A 17,810-nucleotide genomic window follows, 5' to 3' on the forward strand; every position below is an offset into this window, starting at 1 on the left:
TGTGGGTGTTAGGCATTTTTTCAGAAGAGCATTTTGAAGCATTCCTGAGGCTCTTTATGGGTCCCATTGAAATCGTTCAGCCCCCTTGACTGTATAAGTGACTTGCCCTGGGCAAGCTGGTTGCACAGCTGGCAGGGCTAAAAGATGGGAAGAGTATTTGGGAGGAGGTGGCCAAGTGGAGGTCACTTTGGGGCATTCTCCGCCATATTTGTAGATGGGGAATTGGGAGGACAACTTTATTAAAAGACAGAAGCTTTCACAGGCTGCACGTCTGCCTTTGAATAAAATTGGCCAGTCAGAACACCTCTTCTCTCTTACAAGGTCCAAGAGAAGGAGAAATTCTCCAGCAATTTCCCCAGGGCTGGACTTTACCTTAGTAGTAACAAGAGCCCCACAGCTGCAGAGCCTTCTGGGCAGAGATCCCTCTCGAGGGGACAGAAGGGCGGGAAGTCCCGAAGCCGCAGACCCTCCCGGAGTGAGGGCTGTGCAAGAATGGCCCACCCTTGTACCAACTGCTTACTAAATAAGGGCAAGGATACTCTGTTCTCCCTGTGCAAAGGTCTCCAAGGTCCTCTCCCCCTTTGGGAGGAACGTCTGCAGCCAACAACGTTCCACCCAACCGAAGGTGAACTGCTTGGGGGGGAAGTGCACAAAGTTTCCTCTGCTTGGCACAACCCCAAATGTGCTCCGATGGTGCTACAGGTCGGGGGTGCCCTCTAGGGGCCAAAACACTTTCCAAAGCAGACCTGTCAAAACTTTCTGCCTTCGGGAAGACGTTCCAGCCTGTGCCAGTCCTGGACTGCTTCCATGTTCTCGGCCGCTCTGGGCCTGTTGGGAGAGCCCAAGAGTCAGCCGATGCGTCTGGCCCTGAGCCGGATGCTTCTTTCCAGCAGGGAAGGGGTGGCGTGGCACGAAGAGGGGCAGCATTGTTTACACACCGAGGGAGGGCAGCAAGGACCCACGCGGGGCCTTTACCAACCAAAGCGCAGGCTTTCTGAGAGCGGTGTCAAAGTGCCCAGGGAATGAAATATTAGTAAAACTGCATATTTGGGAGGAACGTTTAGACCGTGCCGGTGCAGGAATCTGAAGAAAGCCTCCCCCACAGCTGGCCGTTTAGCTTTCACTGAAATGCCTCCATCGGCATTTCAGCCCACGGCCTCCCGGGGTTAAAGGCTAAAATTAACATTTTAATCACTTTCTGGAAACTTGAAGGTAGAAATGGAAAGGTTTGTGAATGCTTTCATGTAGAGGCATTTGCTTTTTGGGGGGTTATCTACAGCTCTGCAATCTGGTTGCTGTTCCTACCCCTCCCACGAAAGAAAACCTTGGAAATTCAGGCTTGCAGAGTGGCAAGTTGGAAAAGGGCTGCATTAAAGAAGCTCAGCTGAACAAATACAAACTGGCATTTTATTGACTGAAGGCAGCAATATATTGGTGTCAACAAACAAGGAAAAAAAAACAGATTGCAGTATAAAAAGGCCCCCAGGACCAAAAGCGCCCCCATGGCCACAGGGTGGGTCACCAGGGCAGAGGCCTCTTGTGTGGCCATTGGTCATCCTCCACCCACCCTCTTTCGCACAGCCAGTGGACCTGCTGGAGAGATTTAGAAACCTCCAGCCGATCCAAGAAACGCTGAACTGCAGGGGGAGAGCGAAGCGTTGCCAGCGGTGTGCCTTGAAGGAGGAGGGGGTTGCATCTCAGGGGTCTGTCGAGAAGCGCTCTTGACCCACTTTTGTGCATAATCGGAGAAGCTGCTCTTTGCGAAGGCCCCAGAAAGACCCCTTGCGAATTGTGCAAGAGGAAGGACGTCACCCTCCATCTGAATTAATAAGAAAGACTTGTGGTGCTCCTGCCAGACCCCGCTGCAGCTCCGTTTGCTCCCCCAGTAACTGGCCCACCCGCCCAGCACCAACTCAGCGCCTGGCGTCTTCAGCTGCTGCACGGAGCGATAACATTGATTGGCTCTCGGAAAGACGCACCCAGCGCGTTCGCTTTTTTGCTCATTCTTACGAAAAGGAAGACCTCTTGTGCCCTGGATGAGTGCAGAACACAGTGGAACGTACTAGGCGTACTGGAAGGATGAGAGCAAAGACGGGGAAAGAAGAGACCTCGCTGAAGAAGAAGAAGAAGAAGAAGAAGAAGAAGAAGAAGAAGAAGAAGAAGAAGAAGAAGAAGAAGAAGAAGAAGAAGAAGAAGAAGAAGAAGAAGAAGAAGAAACTGCTGAAATGGACAAATCAAAAGAGCTTCACGAAACCAAAGTCTGGACAGATTACTTTATAAGCTGGCCAGCCAGCTGTCTGCACCAGCCGAGAACAGCCGGGACTTCAGGCCCAGCAGGGCGTACCAGACGCAGGTTCTGCTTCTAAGGAATCTCCTTTTCTCCCTCTCTCTCCCTCTCTCTTTCTCTTCTTAAAACAAGTTTCTAGCCCTTATGGCTATGGAGATACGCTTGAAAACAAACAAGAAACGTCTGCCCCAAGTCTTGACGGCTCAGTGGGACTGCCAGCTGTCTGGGGGAGAGAGGTTTTCAGAAGCTTCCCTCAATTATAGCAAAACAAAAATAAATTACATCCCAAATAAAATTCAAGGAATAAATTATGCAAATAAAATGCTAGGTGCGGAATCTCTCTCTCCCATACACACACGCGTGCACACACAACCAGAGCGTTGTGCAGTGATCCTGAAGTAAATCTCCCTGGATTATGGTGGGCTTCACGTCCAATGAAGTGTGCAAAGGATTCCAGCCTTAGGCACTTGGATGGCTCTAAAGAGCCTCACAGTATCGCCGAAGTGTGTTCTTCAACACCACACCCCTGCAAGGGAGGGAACTCCTTCTTTTCCAGACAAGAGGTTTTAGGATTTTGTTTTGGGGGGGGATTTGCCAGCTCTTTGTAGACAGGGCCTGATGGGGCAGGGGCTGGAACCCACCCACCCCCAGGGAGTGCCCCTGAGCTAGAAGGCTGTCCCTGGGCTGCCCCTCCCACCATGGCCTGGCCTGCCTTGGCAGAACTGGCCTCCGCGCGGGCCGGGGGTCCGGCCGTGGCTCGGTAGCAGATCATTCAAGTCCTTGGAATCAGTCGCGCGGCGTCCCTTCGGCTCCCCTGGTTCCACTCAGGGCGGTGTGGGGTCTTCCCCCAGCCTCGCCTCCCTCTTCATTCCAGCTTGCGGATGTAGCCATCCACAGTGGGGATCTCGACGTCTGTCTTCTTGGCCGGGCCCACCATGTTCTTGTACCTTTCCCCCCGGTGACGCTCCAGGTACGGCCCCCAGCTCGGTTTGGGCTTGCAGCAGGAGACGATGCGCTGAAAGGAGGAGGAGGAGGAGAGGCTGATTCCCAGCCTCGGCTAGCCTGCCGAGCCTCTGGGGGCTCTTCTCCGGAGGGTGTGGGGGCCCTTTTGCCAGGTTCCGGTGGGAGCCGCCCCCCGCCTGCCTCCCCAGCCGGCGGCACTCACCTGCCACAAGTTCCCTTTCGCCTTGGTGATCTTGCAAATGGCCACCACCGGGATCCAAATAAGGCAAAAAATGATCATGCACCAGCCGATGCCGGTGCCCCACCCCGGGTATTTTGTTTTGCCATACTTGGGGGGTTCAAAAGTGATCAGGGACCAGATCAAGATGGTCTGTTTTAGAGAAAGAGGAGGGAGAGGAATGAGACTCAGAACAGCACAGAGGGAGGCCGAAGCACGCTTCTCTTCCAGACGTGTTGGGCTCTAACCACCATCACCCTCAGCCAGCGTCTCCTATACAAGGCACTCTGCTTCTCTGATGGTTGAAAAAAAGCCTAAAGGAGCCACAATCTGCCAGCTTTACCTTTTGAACTTCTGGCTGCTTGGATGTGGGAAGGAGCAGATAACAACCCAGTTTATCAGCGCTTCATGGGTCTCCGGCTGAAAGTCAGAGCTTAACTGCTTCCTCTTTTTTTTTTTTTTGGGCGGGGAGGCAAGCAGGTAGCTTTTCCCCTGCAAACTTGGCCAGCAGTTACCTGTGTATTTGCTGAACCTCTCCTAGCCCAGGACTCTGGTTTTCAGAGTAAACACCCCCAGCAAAGGGACAGCTGCCCTTTGGCACCCAGAGAATGGCCCGTGGGACTCTTTGTCCTCCACTAAAGTTTGCCCAGCATCAAAGACAAAGCCCTCTGTGGACTTGCGGGGGGAGGGAGGGGGCACCCAGCCAGGGTCCAAGATAGCCGTTCCTTCTTCCTCCAGAAGTGCTCGGTCATTTAGGGAGAGGAACTTCACAGAAGGATGGGTAACAATAGCAGAGATTATTCTCCCCTGCCAGCACTCCGGGCCTCTGCTCTTTCAGTCTTGCACACCTTGGTTTTCTTCCAAGTCTGCTGGTCACGGGTGGTTTTGTTTTACTTAGAAAATTATTGGCACTTGCAGAACAACGTCCTTAGAAGGAACAGGAGCTGCTGTTTTGGGGAAGGCGTGTAGTTTTATAAGAATAATAGGCCTTCCAGCCCCATGGGACGTCTTTGGACTTTCCAAAGCTTCCCCACTCAAAGCAGTTGAAGTCTATGGGCTACTTACGAGCAAGAGGCAAGGCGTGATGAAAAACCAGCAGGTTCTCCACCACACCCAGAAGAGGAAGCTTTTCTTCCCAATCATCATCTCGATGTCTTCAATAAACCGGTTTCCTCCTGCATAAAACCAGCCACACATGCCGTGGAGTTAGTGCTGCGTCTGAGCGCGGCCTTGGCAACAGGGCCTCTGGTTCCCAGAGTTATCCCCAGCATGGGTTCAATTCATTTTGCCTGACGCCTGGCCAAAAATGAGTTGTGCCTCTTGAACATTGGGGTCTGGGCTCAAACACCCATTTGCTCCAGATGCCTCCCCATGGGCTAAACCTCTGCAGGACATCCCACTGGAAAAGTTTGGAACTGAGTCTCAGGAAGGAAAAGGAGCTTCCTTTTGCTTGCTGCCTGGTTTAAACCTGGGATGTTTCCCCTTTTAATTTATTTTTGCAGCAAAGCAGTTGCTCTACCAAGTGTCACCGACAAGGATGCCTGTCACAGGATTGAAGCATTTCAGAATGCTTCAAAAGCATTTGAAGTTAACCATTGTTTGTCCTGTTCATCAAGAGGAGGTTGAAATGATGCTAAAAGTCCAATTGCCCTCAGCGTTTTGGAGTGGTGGGAGGATTGGGGGTGTTGGAGGATATCCCAGGAAATATTTACCATAAATCCAGCAAATTCCCACCAGTTCAAGGATAGCTGCAAAGAGGATACCCCAGCCTGCACAGAAATGGTCCACCAAGTTGACCCAGTAGATTCCTGCCTGTGGGAGCAGAGGAGAAAGGGGTGACCTGTTGTCCCTTGGCCCCAATAGAAGGCTCTCCATTTTCCCTGGTCGGCTTCTGACGCTCAGCATAGGAGAGCGTTGGAAGCAGTTACGCTTTGAAACCCTGCTTGAGCTCCAACCATACCTGGGTCACACACACGAGCCCAAGCAGGAACAGTAGCAGACACAACCCCATCGTCACAACAACTCTCATTTTCTTCATCACTGCAGGGTAGATATCTTGGATGGTGGTAGTGATGGTTTCTGCAGAACGAGGAGGGAACATAATTAGTGTCCGCAGCGGGAGATGAGAAGGGAAGCAGGGCCATCCCTTCATGGCTGCTACAAGGCCAGCTCCGTCCGGCTTCGTCTCCCTGCACCATGTCTAGATGGTTGTTATTTTGGAATGCATTTCAGTTGGTTTTTCAGTTTGCTTTTTTCATCTTTCCGTTCCCTTGCATGTCATTTAGACTGAATCTTGCAGAAAGAGGTGGCCTTTTTCTAACGACTGTGCAAAAGCTACTGAAGTAGGCCTCCTTCCATTCATTTAAATGTTATGAGATGCGTAAATGCAACGGCTCAAATACTGCAAGTCCTAATGAAACAGGCTGGCAGAATATGTGATGCTCCGTCGGCAGGGTGGGTAATCCAGACCTTTGCCTTTTGACAAAGACGAAGCATCCTTGCATTGAGAGGTGGGTTCCCTTTGCCTTAACCAATACTCACCTATGGTGGCAAACTGGGAATCGAGACCCAGAAGCAGAAGCATGAAGAAGAACAAAAAGGACCACAAAGGAGCCACCGGTAGCTGGGAAAGGGCTTCAGGATAGGCCACAAAGGCCAAGTCAAATCCTGCAGGGGAGAAAAACAAGGACACCATCAGGAGACGTTCTCTCTCAGTGAAACAGGCCAAGTGTGGCAATCTCGGTGGACAGCCAGGAGCCATCAGAGGTCGGTTACAGCAGCTTTCTGTGATGGTGGAAGGTGTCCTTCAGGTGTGTTTGGGTTCAGCTCTCACGCTCCAGCCGGTTTGGCAGAAATTGGAGGTGAACTTAGGAGAGCTGAAGCCCAACACAAACAGAAGACAGCTGGGTGGAGAAGATCACATTTAGCACAAGGATCTAAGTGTTACATCAAGCTTGGAGGGTAAAAAGAGTCATCCTGGATCACATCTGCTCCAGCTTCTAATTTCCCATTGTGGCCAGAAATGCACCCAAGCTGAGTATGATAGCAAACCCCATGCCGGCTGTTGAGTCTGGTGCAAATATTCAGTCTGATTGATTGGACAATTTGATTCAGGTTTCTGAGTACAATTTTAGCTGCAACTTGAAGGGTCAAAACCAATCAGAAGCTTCCAGATTTGTCTGGATAAGTCTGGACTCAGCTTGGAGATTCAGAAAGCAACTTTCTATTGTTTGCACACAGAGTCCAAAACAAAGCACAGCAGGCTTTTGGTTTTTTTTTTTTAAACTCATTTGAAAATCTGAAACAGCTTGAAATTCAGATAAAATCTAGCCTGATTTCGACTCCTCTACTGTGATCTCTCCCCCAATAACTGACACTCAAAAGGATCCCTTTTCTGGACCCCTGCAAAATCCCCTCAGTTTTCAGAGGCATCTTCAGGGAGGGTCATGGAGTGGGGGGGACCCATGAAGAAAGCAAAATTGTGGCATTGCAATGCAAGTGTTGTCCCTTGTGTGTGCATCCTGACTTTGGATGCGTATGAGAAAGGGGCAGGGCTTGTACTGTGATGCTGCTTTCACCGTGTGGCTCCTGCAGGACCCCCTGTGGCTTCTTCTCATCTTGGGTCGCCTTCCAGTTTGAGCTCAAGAGAGGCAAAGCGGCTCTTCCTCGTGGTGTGTGAATTCCACCCTTCATCTATTCCACCACGTTCGGTCTGTACCGCTTTAGGCCAGAGCTTACAATGCATTTGGCAGCCAAACGGGTCAAGCTCACCTGATTCCACAACCTGGGAAACATTCTTGCCTGCCTTGAACGCCATGTGCCCCAAGATGGAGAAGATTGCGAAGCCGGCAAAGACGCTGGTCAGGCAGTTGGTCACGCAGACAAAAATGGCATCGGCATAGCAATTATTATGGAATTTGTTGTAGGAGGAGAGGGCCACCAGCCCACCCCAGGCCACGGAGAGTGAGAAGAAGATCTGTGTTGCTGCATCTTTCCATACCTTGAAAAAAGAAGAGGAGGAAATATGGGATGTAGCTTCCGTAATCCCTTCTACTTAACCATGGATGTCTCTGTGTTACATAAGCAATTATAAATAAAATAATCATAGTTTGTTTTGATAGAGCTCTTTTCCTATTTGGTCATAACATTTAGTGTAGACCGTTAAGGTGTTAATTCTTACAGTAAGGCACTCGACTAGTAGAATATGCTCTGGATGATGCCATGCAGACATCCATATGGTTTTCTTGGGAAAAGCATGAAAGTTGTCTTCCATTATTTTATTCCAGGACTTTGTTTTGTTTTTCAACTTCCCAATCTAGCTTTCGGTACATAGACTTCCTTGTTGTCTCTCATCCAAGTATTACGCCAGCCTTAACCTGCTTAGCTTTTCTAAGGTCAGTTAAGTGCTGCCTCCTGGCAGGCCGGCCCTGTTTTTCTGAAATTACATCCTAGGATGAGAGTGGAAGACCTTTGTGTATCTGTCTTTTGTAGGACTCACACAAACACAAATCCCTCAATGTCCTGTCCAGGTGCCTTCGGTCTGCCCTTCATGGGCTGAGTTGTACCCACCTCTGCCTCGGTCAGCTTGGTGAAATTGGACTGGACCCCGATGTAGTACTCAATGCCGTTGCGGGCACCTTCCAAGGTGGCTCCTCGCACCAACAATATGATCAGGACAACATAAGGGAAGATGGCTGTGAAGTAGACAACCTGCAAGGAAAAAGGGAATTCAGAAACAGGCCAGCCAGAAGCTTTGGGAAAGACCAGTGGTACTGTTCTGTTTTTCTTTAACATAAAGGGACCACAAGTGAGTTCCCAGATTCAGATACAGGCAGCACTGGAGGATCTGATCTTCACGGTGTGCTGCGGCATCTCTCTGGGTTCTTCGCCCACAACTCTTTGTCCCCAGATACAGCCTTCTCAACCAGGCCCTCCCAATGGGGCAGCTGCAGGGTGTGGGCGGGTGTCAAAATCTGCAAGATGCTGAGTGGGGCTTTGATTGCAGCGAGGGACCTGCCATCTTGCAGATTATGACTGCCCCTCTGGAGACACCCTGCCTGCTCTTTGACCCTTTCTTACTGGAGATCCACGGGATGCAACCTGAGATATTTCCAAGCAGGAGAGGGGCCCTGCCTCTCAGCTGTGTCTGCCACACAGATGTCCTGGGCACGAGCTTCTGTTTTGTGTCGTGACTGTGACAACATCAGCGTGCGCCATCTCCCTCCCTCTCTCTCTCATTCGCTCTCTCCCTAGACACTCCTAGAAATAATATTCTGCAGAAAACTAAGTCCTTTTAGTGAGCTTGGGATCTCCTCCAGAAAACATCCCTAGGTGACTATCCCGTAGCAAATTATTTCTACACACCCACAGAATTACCTCCCAAATTCCTTGCAGGGAGGACCCGAAAGTCACATTGAATTGCCCTTGACTTGACTACATCAAGGCTCTTTCTTTAGTGGGCCCGCCCTGCAGCGCCTCCAAAGTGGCCAGAACAGGAAGGGAGTTGGCACCTCTCCTGGCACTTTGGGGAATCCTTTGTGCTCTCGGAATGTCATGGAACCAGTTCCTTGCTCTCAGACCAAAGCCTTAGTTGCCCTACTGTAGCCACATGCCCAGCGCCCGTGCCTCCAGCCACCCTCCACTTTAGCTCGTGGGCGCTGTCAGCTTTCTTGGCACATGCTTTCTGAGGATCTTCTTCACCTCAAGGAAGTTGAGGAAATGAGCCTTAAATACCCACGTATTCCAACGCTGCTAGCTGCTGAAATGAGACTCCTGCAGCACGGCCAGCAGGAAGACATCAGAGGGCTCCGTTCTCATGCAATTACCTTTCCAGAAGACTTGATTCCTTTGAACAAGGACACTGCTACAATCAGCCAGGAAAGGAGAAGGCAAAGAGCGAGATACCACACGATCTCCCCGGTCTCGTCTAAGCCGTTCGACCGCTGGAGGACCTTTTTGCTGCAAGAAGAAAAGCATGAGGAAGGCTGTACGGCCTCTACCCGGACTGACGAAATCCAGCTGTCCCAGCTTGCTCTGTTTTTGTACCAGGATAGGCTTGGGGCGTGGTTGAGTCAGGGAGAAGTGCTGAAGGAGGGGTGGCCCTCCAGGTACTGCCAAACCACAGTCCCCAACATTCCTCAGCATTGGCCATGTTGGCTGGGACTCCCGGGAGCTGTGGTTCCCCACTGCTGGCCTAACAATGGACAGACGTTCAGGTTTAGTTCCAAAGACCCTTGCGCTTAGCACAAATGCTAGTTTAACCCTGGGTTGTAATCCTGCTCTGCTTCCCCGAATCTTCCCCATGGGGCATGGTGGTTAATTGCAGAGTCGCTTCTCATGCCTTTAAAATGGCTGTGGTGCAGGCCCCGTTTCTGGAGGCAGAGAAACCTCTCTCCAACTCACACATCTACCCACACATCTTTTCAGCGTCTCATACTGTCTCACTGCTCTTTGGCTTTGCGTAGTTAAGTCATCATCAGGGAAAGATGTGACGGCCCACACAAGTTATGGTGCAACTAACACTTCTGCAAATAGCCTCATGCTTCCTGTGTTATTGCATAAAGGACTTGCTCTGGGGAAGATAGCGTAGATGCGGAATCCTGGGTGAGGTACCTCCAGAGGGCAGATTGGTCCCTGAGCTTAAGCCAACGATGCCAACTCACTCAGAAAAGCCCCCCCCCCCCGCCATTCGGGGCAAATAATTAGTAACAGGCTTCTTTCTTTCCTTCCAGCTGCTACTTGATCTTACTTCAACCACCATGCTCTCGTGAAGGACCTCAGCGAGGCCCTCAATGCAATATGTGGTCCTTGGAAGGAAGCCTCCGAGGGGGCTTATTTCTGACTACCTAGACACGGAAGGACACCAGCTGTGGAATGGGAACAAAACTCCTCCTTCCAAAATTGTTGTTCTTAGAAACAAGGCAAGCCATTTTCTAACCTGTCTGATTACTGGCCCCCTTTATTCAATACCACCCACTGTAGAATTTCCTGAACCGGACAACCTCGATTACAACTCCCAGCACCCCCCAGCTGGCCCAGCCATTGCTGAGAATTCTGGGAGTTGGAAGTCCACACATCTGGAAATTGCCATGGTTGGGAAAGATATAGCAACAGATGGAGAGGCTCCCCAGGTTCCAGAGGGGCGTCTTCCCCACAGATGTGAGGGATCTCCAGCAAGCAAAGCTAGTCTTTGTCTCTGGCTACAGCCCTTCCCAGTGGGCAGGCGGGCTCAATGCCACTTGCATGGCAGGTGTTCGGTGAAAAGGATCCATGTTAACCAATTTGGCACTCACTTCCAATACTGCTCGCTGGGAACCTGGGTATCCACAAACAACTTTGTGTTGTTGATGCAGGTGAGGTTATTATCCTGTACCCACGTGTAATTCACCTGGGTGATGATATTATTCAGCGTAACGTTGCAGAATGACACTGAAAAGAGAAGAAGAGGCAGTTGCAAGGCGTGCAGGGGTGGGAGGAGAAATGGCCTTCCAACAGTGGTTTGTAATTTGTAGCCATTTTGCTTTAATTTAATATATTTGCTAGCAAAGTCCCAGATTTGGAAGTTCTCAGCACAAGCCTTTTGCTTCAGGGTTTACTGTTTCTGCTTTTTTCCCTCCATGTTCCTCTATGTGACTGTTATGAACTGGGTAACAGCTGTTACTATCTCCCCCCGGCTCAAAAAAGGAAAGAAATCTGAAGACAGCTTGTAGGCCTGATCGGACCACCTCTTCTCAAGGAGTGTCTTTCTACCAGGGAGCCGCGCCTGGATCCTTGGATAACAAGCAGACTCGATGTGGTGACACCTCCACGTATATTACGATTCCCTTTGTGTGGTGTTTTAGCACTTGACATAGGCTTGTTAACCAAACACCAGACAAAAGGAACAGAAACTGCTTTCATGCAACCTTTCAGAAGCAGGCTTGGTAACCCCAAGGTAGGAAAGATGGAAATTAATACAAGGAGCTGAAAACGGGTGCAAGATAGGCAGGTCCCTGTCTAGATCCGCTCGGCGAGGATCCCTAGCCGGTGATGACCAAGACGGTGCTCATCTGCATAGCCCCACCCCTCCTTTGCATGTCCCCACCCCAGTTGCTGCGTCTTGCTCAGACTGGCGATCTGGCCATGTGGCTTTATTATGAAAAGAACAGAAGCTCTAATCTAATCTAAACACTGCACAAGGCACCCCGCCGCAAAAACACGGCTCTGCACATAGGAGAACTGTAATTAATGAATTTGGCCGGGCCAAAGAATTGTTTGCTTTTCCCAGTGGCTTACCGATTGGCGTCTTGCTGCATCCCGCGTCTGCCCAGGTCTTGTCGCATTCGGCCCACGGAAGGACCCGCTGGAAGGAGGCGAACAGGTAGTAGAGGCTGTACCCAATGATGACGTTGTAATAAATGGTCACAAAGGTGGAAATGATCACCATGGTGATTCCCACTCCTGGCCAGAAAGAGAAAACAGGTCAGTCCATCAGAAGATGTGCTTCTGAGATGGCGCACCAGCTCCTGGGATGGTGCTCCTCAACCTTGGCAACTCTAAGATGGGTGGACTTCGACTCCCAGAATCCCCCAGCTGGCTGGGGGATTCTGGGAGTCGAAGTCCACCCATCTTAGAGTTGCCAAGGTTGAGGAGCACCGTCCCAGGAGCACCCAGGAACCTCCTCCTTCTTTCAGAACTGCCAACCTGCTCTCAATGGGGGAAGGCATTTCTAAGAGTGCAATGGGCCATCTGGTTAGCTTGAACAACGGCAAGCCTTGATGAATGTGAGAGTTGGGTCCACATTGTTTTTCTTTTTCTTTGAAAGGATAAAATGATTGCAAGCAGCGCCTGTTTCAGCCAAAGCAAACAATCAGAGTTATTAGACATTTTTCAGGGTTGTTTTTTCACAATCACGATCAACCTGATAAGATAACCCTGGGTGTTATTTTCAAGGAAGAAAATACAATATGGTTAAGTTCACATGCACTCTTAAGAAGTCTGGAAACAATATTTCTTTATTTCCTCCAAGATCCATAACAAAACCCAGAAAGCAGCGCGGGATGGACTGTGCAATTCTACAAGGTCAAAATTGGCGAAAGAGGAACGAAGAACATCAGCTCCGAAAGAACTTGCAGAAAATGCCCGGTTATAACACGACCACCCAGCCCTGCTCCCATGCCTTGGGAAACGCATGACTTGGGCACCACACACCAATTTTGCCTGGTTTTGGTGAGCAACCCTTATCTTCAGGTGGACCAAAACCTTTCTTCTCTCTGCCAGCTTGATACGTCTTCCAACTTTTGAAAAGCATTCTTCCTTTACATGCAAAACTACAGAGATGTTTAACTTCGTTGAAAGGGAGGAGGGGACCGGGGATCAAGTTAAAAGTGCATCATGTGCCAGGGCAGAGTGAAAGGAATTCTCTTGAACTGTTGGGAGGCATAAGTATGAAGGACGATGAAGTTGAAGGCAGTGCTACGGTGGGCCTGTCCTTCAGCCACAGCGCCAGCTGATGCCGGACCACAGTCTAGACCAGTGTTTTTCAACCTTGGCAACTTTAAGATGGGTGGACTTCAACTCCCAGCATCCCTTGCTGGTTGGGGGATGCTGGGAGTTGAAGTCCACCCATCTTAAAGTTGCCAAGGTTGAAAAACACTGGTCTAGATCCACCACTCTCATGGATTGGGTTCCCACATTTCGCTAAGCCACAGTTTGTGGAACACACTAGCCTGGGCTGGGTTCACAAGCACATCATAAAGCATGGTTTACCAACCGCAATGGCTGGGTGTACACACAATATGCTAAACCAGATTTAAGCAAACCACTAGAGTTTAGCGTGCTGGATGGCCCCAGCCACCGGCCCAGCGCTTTTCTTTGAGGGCACTGCGCCCGTCCTCTGGGATTCAAACCCCAGCACTGCAAAAAGACCCTTTCCCGGGAATTCATCCAGAAAAAACCCAGGATGGATAGCAAAGCTGACCTTGAAGAAGGGGGAGGATTCTCCAAACCGAAACGGGTCCCAAGCTGGCAAACTGTCCCAGGGAGCATTCCATGAAGAACAGCGGGAGGCCGGCCAGGGCCAGCATGAGAGTGTAGGGGATCAGGAAGGCTCCTGCAAGAGAAAAGCATCAGGGTGAGCATTCAGCGTGCCACTTTTCACAAGGGGCTGAGTCAGCATGGGCATGTATGCCAGCATCTCTTTCAAGGGCACCAGCCTGTGGAAGGGCCAGAGAAAGAGACAGCTACTAACTGTGATGGGTAGAGATCCCCAAACAGCCAAAAATCTAGGGAAGCCAGCATTTGGTATCAGGCCAACCTGTTGGCACCTGCCTAGAGGTTTAGAGAGGAGACCTGGGGTGCCTGTATGCCAGGCTGGGCTCGGTTTGTCCTGAAAAATAACTGAAGCTTGATCTGTGTGCCAATGCCAGGAGGGTGGTTTCCCCCTCAAGGACAATCCACGCCATCCTTCAGACACATCGCATAGTTTGCCCGATGAATGGGATGAACCTGGCTGTCCTTGGAAGAAAGGAGCTGAGTGTGGCCTGCGAGTCACACTAACCGTGCCTTGTTCCCAAGCCATTGTGTTCCTCTGGGTGTGTAGTAATTTGTGCCCAGAAATATTTGTTTTATGGTTGCTCTGATTGTTATATTCTATCTTCCAAACCAAAACAAAAACAGACACACAGAAGTTAATGAATGGGAGGAAAAACTGAGGGTAGCCATAAAACCTTCCAGCAGAACACCAAGTCCAGAAGCCCAGAAGCCTTTGGCTGATGCCCAAATGCCAATGGAAGGGGAGGAAAATCTAGCTCTTGATGGGAAGATTCACTATGTCAGTGTTCCTCAACTTTGACAACTTTAAGATGGGTGGACTTCAACTCCCAGAATTCCCCAGCCAGCCAACCAATTCTGGGAGTTGAAGTCCACCCATCTTAAAGTTGTCAAAGTTGAGGAACATCGCACTATTTTGAGATTATTTTGAAAAAGGCCCAGTAGAGTGTGGAGTCAGAACATAAGCCTGTCTGGGCACATCTGTAAATTCAGAAGTTGCTGATGCCAAGTTCCCAAACAGCTGAGAATGCCAGAATAACCAGTTGATGCTATGCTCCTTGGTGTGCAACTTTTTGCACCCAGTCCATACATTCATTTCCTGACCCAACAGTCAGAAAAAGGGGGAGGAGGGAGATAGCATGGGGGGGGTATCCGAAAGAATGGACTGGTGGTGCGATCCCAGGATCCCCTAAACCTCCCACTTCCAAACCTACTAAGAGCTCAGTGATCAGAGGCCGGGGGTGGCTGGAATTCTCTTATCCTTCTCCATTACTAATAACAGCAGAAGGATTTCTATAAAACAGTAGGAAAATGCCTACCAATATCTCTAAGACGAGCCTTGCAAAGAAGCCCACGGTGTTAATGGGCCACCACTGTTATTACTGGCCGGCCAGCTGATGCCTTGAGATCTGGCCTGGTCACCTGGGGAAAGAGCCAGCTGCCTCAGCCAGCCAGGTGAGCAGCTGCTGAAAGGTCCCTGGGATGCCTTCGGCTGCTCTGGCAATGCGAAGGCTTCTTTCGGACGGGGAAGCCTCAGGGCGATGAGTGGGACAGCCCCTTACCTCCTCCATTCCGATAGGTCAGGTATGGAAACCGCCAGACGTTGCCCAGGCCCACGGCGTAGCCAACCATGGAGAGGAGATAGTCCGCTTTGCTCGACCAGTTGCCCCGTTCCGTATTCTCATCCTTTTCATCAGCAATTTTCTCAGTGGACAAAGTGAATTCCTTTGGGAAGGAGAAGAGCAGAGTGAGTCCATCTTCCTCTGGACAGCTGACCTCCTGCCCTTCGCTCCCCTCCTAAGGTCCCCGACGGTCCGGGGCAGAGAAAAAAGGCGCCCTGGTCTGCTCAGGGGTCCTCTCAGGTGAGGCGGGCTGGCAGCCTGCAGCGTGGCCCAGAGACCTGCCAGCGGGGAGCTGCTGCTGGTGTTCCTGCAAGGACTGGCACTGACCCTTAAAGCTTTTAGGACTTTCGGGCTGTCTTTCGGCCGCCTGGGCAGGAGAAGGGCCTTCAGGAGCTGCCCCGGAACAAGGCTCCCCGGGGCTCCAGTTTTGGGGAGGTTCCCTGCGGGCTAGTCTGGGAGCCCGAACCCGGGGGAGGCAGCGCCTGGCAGACCCGCGGCTGGGCGGTCAGAGGCACCCGCAGCCTCCCGGGCTCCGGCCCCTCCTCGGATGCTCAGGACCGCCACCGCCGCGGGTCTGCCAGGGCGCTGCGCCGGCCCCCTCCCTCCCCGCCGCTCCGCGCCGCCTCGCCGCTCTCGCCCGGGGCTCTTCCCTCGCCAGGGGTGCCGCTCGCTCGCTGGGCTTGCAGCGGGGCCGGCCCCGAAGCGCCCGCACCCGGTTCCGCCTGAGTCGCCCCGAGGGAGCCCGGCAGACCTCCGGCTCCGGGCAGCCAGGGCTCTGCCGCGAGGCGCTTCCAGTCGGGGCAGAGCAGCCGCAAGAGGGAAGGGGCCCGCGCCTCGGGCGTGCTGCGGCGGGATCCCCCCTGCTTCCTCCTCCTCCTTCTTCTCCTCGCCCGCTCACCTTCTTGCCGCAGCGCAGGAAACTGGGCACCCGGAGCCAGCCCATCGTGCTCTTTTCTCGGCCGCAGCCGCCCGGTGGAAGTCTTTATAGCGCCGGCCGAGCCCGGCCGGGCCAGCCCCTTCCTCCTCCTCCTCCTCCTCCTCCTCCTCCTGCTGCTGCTGCGGGAGCGGGGCCGGCCAGGTGGAGCCGAGGGGCGGGCAGGGGGCGGGGAGGGGAGGTAGGGCAGGTGCACGGGAGGGCGAGCGCGGCCGCTTCTGCTCCGAGGGGCCCCTATGGCCCCTGCTTCGCCCCACAGGCCTGCCCGGGCCCCCCTGGCACCGCGCCCGCCCGCCGCTCGGACCCTGCCAGCCGGGCGGCTGAGACGAGCGCCCGCATCTTCCCCGGCGCTTCGCTCAGCTGGCCGCGCGGCTGCCTCTGGCTTCGGCGCAAAGCGCGCCCGCCGGCTCCGTCTTCGTGCGCTCTCCTCCCTTTGCGCTCCGCGAGGAAGCCCGGGGAGGCTCCCGCCGTCCCCCCGGCCTTCCCCGCTTGCCTCGGAACACTCCGGAGCAGCCCGGCCGCCCCCGTCCCCGAATCGCGAGCTTGGGCGGTGAGGGCGGTGGGGGCCATGGCACAGGGCCAGTTCCCACCGTAACAGTGCAAATCACCCTGCCCCGCCCTTCCTCCCACCCACCCGGGAAGATGTGCTTCACCCTCAGCTGCTCGCTGGGGAGGAAGCCTGACTCCGGCCGGGAGAAAACCCCGAGTTGCTTCATCCATCCCCCCTGGCCTTCCCTCCGGAGCTCTTGCCCTCTCCTTCCCTGTGCAAGGGGTCGGGCTGGGGAGGGCCATCCTTCGAGCGGAAATGGGGGAGATGCAGGTCACCCCTTCCTGAGATACGTCTCTCTGGGGGTATTGCAGCAGCCGCTTCCTCGTGACGGCTATTCAGAGAAAGAGTGGCGGGCAAAGGTGCCTTCACCCAACCTCTGTTCTGCAAATGCCAACAGCCCTTGTGGAGGGGTGGAAGAAACAGCTCCTGTGCCAGTCATCAAAGCCCCCTTGTTTGTGCCCTGTCGACCATCTCTAGAGATGCGTTGCTCAGAGCCCTTCCTGAAGGTTTGGCCCAAAAGGGGTGCCCGATTTTCCTTTGCCACCTGCTCCAGGGGTTACCCAATCTCCTTGACAGGCAGTCAATTCAGGGCCGAGAAAAGGGAGCCCGGTTCCACGTGGGACAATTAAGTGCTGGAACCGGTTGCCACAAGAGGCAGCTGGAGCCACCCAGCTGACCTGGAAGGTGGTTTTGTTTAATAATGGAGAGTCTCTTTTCATGTTTCTGAACTGCGGTGAGAGAGCCCTTTCAAGCAGGCCATGAATTCCTAAAGTAAAATATATATAAGAACCTGCATACATCTGCTATGAAGACACCTGCACAGCAAGGTTTTGGAACCATTTATCCTTTATAACCTTGGAAAGAAAATGATAGGATGCTTATGAAATGGAGAAAGGTGAATGGTGAGACAGCAAATAACCTGATTAAAAGTCTTTTGGCGATTAATCTTTCAGGATGTGTTGATTTCTCTGCCACACACTGGCATAACTGCTAGGGGAGGGGGGCGTGCAGCAGGGGAGAACTAGAAGAATCTATTTCTGCCTTCTGTTTCTACTGTGGCCAACTAGGTCTCTCAGGGAAATCCCCATTGTAACATCTATGCTCTCAAGTTTCAAGCAAGCGGAACTGAGAACCTACCCTCTGTAGCACCAGCCGCTGAGCCACAGCGGGCTCTGAAAAATCCCTCAGAATCAAACTCTGGCACCAGT

At 52.3% G+C, this 17,810-nt stretch overlaps 1 protein-coding gene across 1 annotated transcript; it reads right to left on the reverse strand.

The window, feature by feature from the left end:
• Positions 1 to 2,098: 2,098 nt before the first annotated feature.
• SLC6A14 (solute carrier family 6 member 14) lies at positions 2,099 to 16,070 on the reverse strand. Its single transcript, XM_088151666.1, has 14 exons — positions 16,017 to 16,070; positions 15,059 to 15,221; positions 13,426 to 13,557; positions 11,742 to 11,906; positions 10,760 to 10,895; positions 9,293 to 9,425; positions 8,037 to 8,177; positions 7,239 to 7,467; positions 6,009 to 6,134; positions 5,428 to 5,546; positions 5,180 to 5,279; positions 4,533 to 4,642; positions 3,453 to 3,620; positions 2,099 to 3,302 (listed from the first exon to the last, which is right to left on the reverse strand). Exons 1-14 carry the CDS (start codon positions 16,059 to 16,061, stop codon positions 3,153 to 3,155), a joined length of 1,917 nt encoding a protein of 638 aa, XP_088007792.1. The 5' UTR covers positions 16,062 to 16,070; the 3' UTR covers positions 2,099 to 3,152.
• Positions 16,071 to 17,810: the final 1,740 nt, after the last annotated feature.

The sequence above is a fragment of the Python bivittatus genome, unplaced genomic scaffold, assembly GCF_059951505.1.
Source record: "Python bivittatus isolate LINGU-HERP-01145 unplaced genomic scaffold, Pbiv_v1 ctg000670_np1212, whole genome shotgun sequence".
NCBI classification, from domain to species: Eukaryota; Metazoa; Chordata; class Lepidosauria; order Squamata; family Pythonidae; genus Python; species Python bivittatus.

Bases quoted from the DNA above. Each gene is read 5' to 3' on its own strand.
- SLC6A14 (XM_088151666.1), bottom strand. From the start codon at position 16,061: ATGGGCTGGCTCCGGGTGCCCAGTTTCCTGCGCTGCGGCAAGAAG. The intron at 4,643-5,179 runs GTAAATATTTCC...GGTTTTATGCAG, and splicing joins GGGAATTTGCTGGATTTATG to GAGGAAACCGGTTTATTGAA. The intron at 3,303-3,452 runs GTGAGTGCCGCC...TCCTCCTTTCAG, and splicing joins CGAAAGGGAACTTGTGGCAG to CGCATCGTCTCCTGCTGCAA.